Source organism: Stylophora pistillata, chromosome 2 (genome assembly GCF_964205215.1).
Source record: "Stylophora pistillata chromosome 2, jaStyPist1.2, whole genome shotgun sequence".
NCBI lineage: Eukaryota > Metazoa > Cnidaria > Anthozoa > Scleractinia > Pocilloporidae > Stylophora > Stylophora pistillata.
The window spans coordinates 51252378-51258296 of record NC_142520.1 but is presented as its reverse complement, the minus strand read 5'-3'; the positions used below and the strand labels follow the sequence as shown (position 1 = coordinate 51258296).

The window sequence follows — 5919 nt, the reverse complement described above, 5'->3', positions numbered from 1 at the left end:
GAGAAGTCTTACTATCGTGACGTCATACATTCGATTTCATGAAAAGTCTAGAGTGGTACATGCTTAGTGGTATTGTTTTCATTCGCAGTTCTGTTTTGGGATAAATCAATTTCATATTCTGAGGTAGGTACCGGTAAAATGAATTTTTAAATATTTTCTCTTTTGGGGAAAGGTGAAAAGTGTCAAGAAAGAATTTGAGAGTTTTAATTTCCAAGAATTCGTCGAGTGGTGGCTAAAAATTATGGCCGTCGTTTCTATGGTTCAGAAATAAGTGACATGAATTCGCAGTATTTTCTCATTTTCAACTGGTGATGGAATGATTTGTACCACCTCCAGTGATGAAAAATGATATTGATTTCAGCATAACTACCAGGCTTAATTGAATCTTCGAGACTTTGAACCAAAAAAACGTTTGGCACAGGAAGTATTTGATTTATTAACGAAGCCTCATGCTCTTTTTCTTACTGCTTTGTACGAAAGACACGAAGGGTCTTTCTACATCTATTTCTTAAAAGTAGTTGGACTAGAAAGTCACGTTTAAGATTTAGTAGAGAGACTTTTCGATCATTTTGACATCCATCAGCTAAACATTTCCCAGTAACTTGTTACGAAAATTACCGGTAGGTTTTTGATCACGACAACAACTTCTACCTGATAAGTTTTAGTATTCTCATTGCCTTTTTACAAGATAATGTATGGATACTATAGGGAGAAGTTACATGTTAATCACTCCTGAGAGTTGAAGGGTCGAGGAAGGACAAAAAGAAGATAATTTTATCTGAAATTAGTAATTATATTAAGCTAAGTTATGTGCCCATTCTGATTGGTTCTTCCCAATGATATATTGGAAGACAGACACATTAATGGCAACACTTTTAACAAGTTTTTGCTTCTGTGTTATATAAGACAAACAGATTCTATTTTGCTGTGGATCTGGACAGTAATACAGGGCTCAGCACTAACTTTTCATCGTACTAGCCAATGGAAGTGGCTAGTGACAACTTTTAAAAGATGTTACAAGAATTTCAGTTTGTTTACTAGCCAAACTGGAGAGTGGAAATCAAAAACCATGAGTCAAAACTGAATTTCTACTAGTCTGTGGCTAATTGGCTACCGTTAGTGTTGAGCCCTGTAATTAACAAATGGCAAACACTACAGCGTACACTATTGAGTTATGGATGCATGCAGGAGGTTGCTAAGTGACTCTAGCTTCTTGAGTGCTTAGCAAACCTCCCAAGTGCATCCATAACTCAATAGTGTACACTGTGATGTTTACCATTTGTTTTATAACATAACATTGATACATTGTTGCAAAAGAGTTTTCTTATATTTAACAAATCTTTTGTGACCAGAAAAAACGAGTGCGTGCAGAAACCTAGTCTTTGCATTTGCTCACGTCAGCAGTGTACATCCATGGGCAAATGATGGACGCTGAATTGACCAATCAGAGTGCACGCTTTACTTTGGCAATGTTATAATAGATCACAAAAGATGTCAAAATGTGGGCTAATGCTCGGAATGTCAGCTTTTTAACTCTCTACGGTGGCCAATTTACAATTTCAACTTAGCTGATATAACCAGATTACCGAGTTACTGATGCAGCACCACAGTTTCTTTAGAAACTTTCAGCCTTTATTCATTTGTGGTAAGAACATCCATGGCACATTTGGCTGCACCTCACATGTCACCTTTTTGTCCTCACCTTATTTTGATGTCATCTGCAATCTACAACTGAACAGATGCACAGTAACATGGAAATTATATTTTGTTAAATAAATATTGAAAATTTCCTTGATGGAAATACAAAGAGGGAAATAAATACAGATGGAATGGATGTGACGATAATTACCTCTACCATACTACTTTGTTTGGAAAATTGTGTGAGTAAACAACTGTGTAATTGGTAATATTGTATAATTCATATCAGTTCCAAATGGCTCGAGGTCACCAAAAGTTTCAGTCCCAACAGAAAAATGCGCAGAAGCAAGAGAAGTTAAAGAAGGCTCAAGGACATGATCAAAAGTCAGCAGCACTGAAGGCACTAGTCTTCACATGTACAGTATGCAAGGTGCAGAGAATACTCCCAAGATCACACTAGTATTTCTCATTACTGTCTGCAATATAATTATTATTGTTAATTTGGAGAATTTGGTGTTGAATCAAGCAATAATCCCCCAGTTGATATATTTTCTTTATTCCCATAACTTGTCTGCTTGACAATGTATTGATATTGTATGGAGAAATGCTTTCTTGGTCACATATAACCTAACATGAGGAGTCATGGAAAGATTTGTCATGCTGAGACCACACTAGTGGACAAAGACAACATAAAAATTCTGTTCAAGGTTATGACTTTTGTATGATTTTCGGAAATAATCAACACAGTAACATATTTTTGAAGCCTTTACTATGTACAACAAAAGTTCTTACATGGTTATGTTTTGAATTCAGTCACAGATGCCTGACCCTAAAACTTACAAACAGCACTTTGAGAGCAAACACCCTAAAGCAGCACTTCCTCCAGAGCTAGCTAGTGCATAATGTTCAACATGGTAAGCTGATTATTACTTTTGCTTTCTTCATTAAGTTGTTATGCATCCCTTGAAATCCAACACCACACACCGTTCTCTATTATCTTGAGCATGACAGGTGAAAAAATTTTCAAACTGCCAGTGTGTCAGCTTTGGTATGTATGTATACACTCAGGTACCACATCAGTGGCGATGGAAAGTTGATTCTAAGTTAGTGTTATATTTTATCTCTCTTTTCAGTTTGATGATGCTCTGGATATAAACATATTAAATATTTTTGCATTGAGGATGGATTGATGCATAGAGCTGCCTGTGTCTGCAACAACTTATTTTGAATTCTTTGCATTTAAGTCTGGGTATATTCTGGGTGTTTTTCTAATTTAACAAGCTGGCTTTCTGGGGTTGCAACATCAGGTTCACACCCAGTGAGCATAAATTATTAGACCGAAGTTGGTTATGGCCTTTTTCTTACTCAGCCTCTTTTGATTTTCATTCCTTTTTTTTCTCCATAACAAGTGTTGTAAAAGAAAAAAACTCATACTTTGGGTGTGAGGTGGGCACAAGTGGTACCAAGGGAAGCTATTTAATGTTTTAACTGTAACCTGAAGATATCAGCCAGTGCAGGCAAATTTCTTTTGTTAAGGGGATGCTGACAGCCAGAGACGGATAGAATTGAAGAAAAATTGTCAAGTGATTTACGACAAGATTCTGTCCTTTCACAGTCCATTTCTTAACCCTTTAACTCCCAAAAGTGATTAACCTGTAACTTCTCCCTATAATATCTATACATTATCTAGCAAACAGGTAATGAGAATACTCAAACTTGTCAGGTAGAAGTTGTTAATGTAATTGAACACCAAATTCTCCTAACCAATTTTCAAGGAAATGTGCAGCAGCTAGAGGGAAGAGTTAACAATCAGATCTCGGGAGATGAAGGGTAAAGCTTCCTGTTCTCCTAATTGAAGTATCATCATCAGTTTGTTTGGTATTGTTTTATAATTAGGGGGAGGGGACTGTAGAATTTAAATGCAGATCACACACTAGGGATTCAAAGGACAAGCAGTCACCACTAATCACAGCAATACTTTCCTTAAATGTTTGAAAATTAATTGCACTTTTACTGGAAAGATACAGACGTCAAGGAAAAGAACATTTGGCCATGTTTGCAGATCAAACCAGTCTCACACAAGAACTGTTTCAGTTTATCACACTGTTTCATTAGTCAAGACACAGTATCAAGTTTTAACATCACAACCATTTCTCTGTGGAAAGAATTAGGAAAAAAAAACAAATATGCACACTCAACAGTGCTAGAAACTGATTGAAAACAATGTAAATAGCATTGTTATAATAGCACATGGGTTTGTACTAGGCAATTATGTAATAATTAACTACATGTAGTGTATTTACTTTCCACCCAATTGTGTTAATTTGTGATTTGGAAGAATTGCTTGCAAAAAATGAACTTTCTGATTTAAAATCGACTTTATTTTTTCATATACAAGTGATAAACCTGTACTCATTTAATAAGTAATAAATGATGTAAAATTTTTTTAATCTGTTCATCATGATGCAAGACTGTTCTTTTTAAGTTATCAATGAACATAAAATATTGAGACTGACAATATTATTAAAGGAAGAAAAATTTAATAACTTTATTCAGAATTGAATTTTTGTCTAATGCGAGTTCTAGGGTGGTGGTAAACGTTATTGATGTCCGTCACTCGGCCAATTCCAGGTGGGTGAAGACACTGACACTGTTTGTTGTGGAGAAGTACATTTTAAAACAAAATGAAAGTAATTTTATCTTCCAAGAGAATAAAGGCGAGGAAGCTATTAACCCTTTACAGCCTAACATCAGTATGCATATTCGCCATACTGTTTTCTCTGTATTTCCTCAGGTACTGAAAATGAGAATTTGTTTAACGATCAACCGCTACTTTAGTTGGAGATCATTTCCTTTATTCTCAACAACTTAATATGCTCCGACGAAGGGCTAACACTCGAAACGTCACCTTTTGTAATCATTATGGTGGCCAATTTACCATTTCAACTTTGTTGATATATCCAAATTATTTCATTACTCCCACCAACGCAGCCCCAAACAGTTTCTTTCGAAACTATCAGCCTTTTATCAACTTAATATGTGATTAGGGGGTGATATTGTATGGAGAAATTTAGATGCTAGTAACTCGGGTCAAATGGTCAGAGAGAATATTCCTCTCTTTGTTTCTAACTCATCTCATAGCTTGGTTAACAGCACTGTGTCAGTGTGGTGGACAGGAAGCTTGTCTGAAGTTCCTGGCTGCAAGTTCATTTGACCGTGACGATGTACAGCTTTTATTAGTGGCAACTTTTTTGTGTCCATAGTTTTTACTATTGACTGATTTTGACGAGGGAATCAGCATACTGAAACTCACTGCTGTGCTCATGACCATACATGTCTAATGCCACAACACAACTTTCCTGAAAAAGAAAATTAAGGAGATTTAACCCTTTCACTTCCAAGATCTTCCTGGGAATTCTCCTTACTGTCCGTCATACAATTCTTATCATGTATGTTTGGAGAATTTGGTATTGGATCAACTACAAATCCCCTTATTGATAGCTTTCTTTATTCTCAACACTTGTCTGCTTGATATTGTATTGATATTGTAAGGAGAAATTCTGTGTTGGTCACTCATGGGAGTTAAAGAGTTAAAGCTCACACTGCTGTGTTAATGTTGAAATTTAATTTTTTTTCATGAAAATTTTCAAAGGGGAAACAAACCTTCACAACTCTTTCTTGATCCCTTGAGTACTTTTCCAAGGCTGCTAAACATTGATCCTGAGATGCAACAATTAAAAATTAGTCATAGTGGTTACTGATTCAGAAATGAACTATCTGGCTGTTAATGATAAGTAAGTAAGTAAGTAAGATCTTTTGACAGGGAGCCCACGTCACAAAGTGTGGTTTTCAGTGAGGCCCTGCATAAATCTAACGTAAGGATAACAGAAAATATAAATATGGTTATCAAGAAAAGGATAAAAGGGCATAATCAATAGAAGAGACTACATGTTTTTAACAAAACGTCTAAAAACTGAAAAATCGGAAATGTTCCTAATGCCGTCTGGGAGAGCGTTCCAGTCATCTACTGCATGACAAACAAACCAATGCTGACCCCATGTACGCATTGATTGTGGTTTACAAATGTTGTTATTAAAACGAGTGCTATAATCATGCATGTCTTTAAAATGATTAAAATTAAAATTCCAATCAATTAGTCCATTCAAGGACTTAAAAACCAAAAATAGACGATGAGATCTTCGTCTTTTTTCCAATGTATCCCAACCAAGTAGATCAAGAGCTTCTGTTGCTGATGAATGCTTTGGCATATCTAAAATTAAT

The 5919-nt window shown here is 35.7% G+C and overlaps 1 protein-coding gene across 1 annotated transcript in view; it reads right to left on the bottom strand.

Moving 5' to 3' along the window:
* Positions 1-3726: 3726 nt before the first annotated feature.
* Positions 3727-5919, bottom strand: part of LOC111342163 (deoxyhypusine hydroxylase) — a 10064-nt gene continuing 7871 nt past the window's right edge. Inside the window, exons 13-14 of the mRNA XM_022949215.2 lie at positions 5302-5358; positions 3727-4997 (exon numbers count right to left, since the gene is read on the bottom strand). Coding sequence (XP_022804950.1) covers positions 4908-4997; positions 5302-5358 — 147 coding nt within the window. The 3' untranslated portion in view covers positions 3727-4907. The remainder of the gene's footprint in view (positions 4998-5301; positions 5359-5919) is intronic.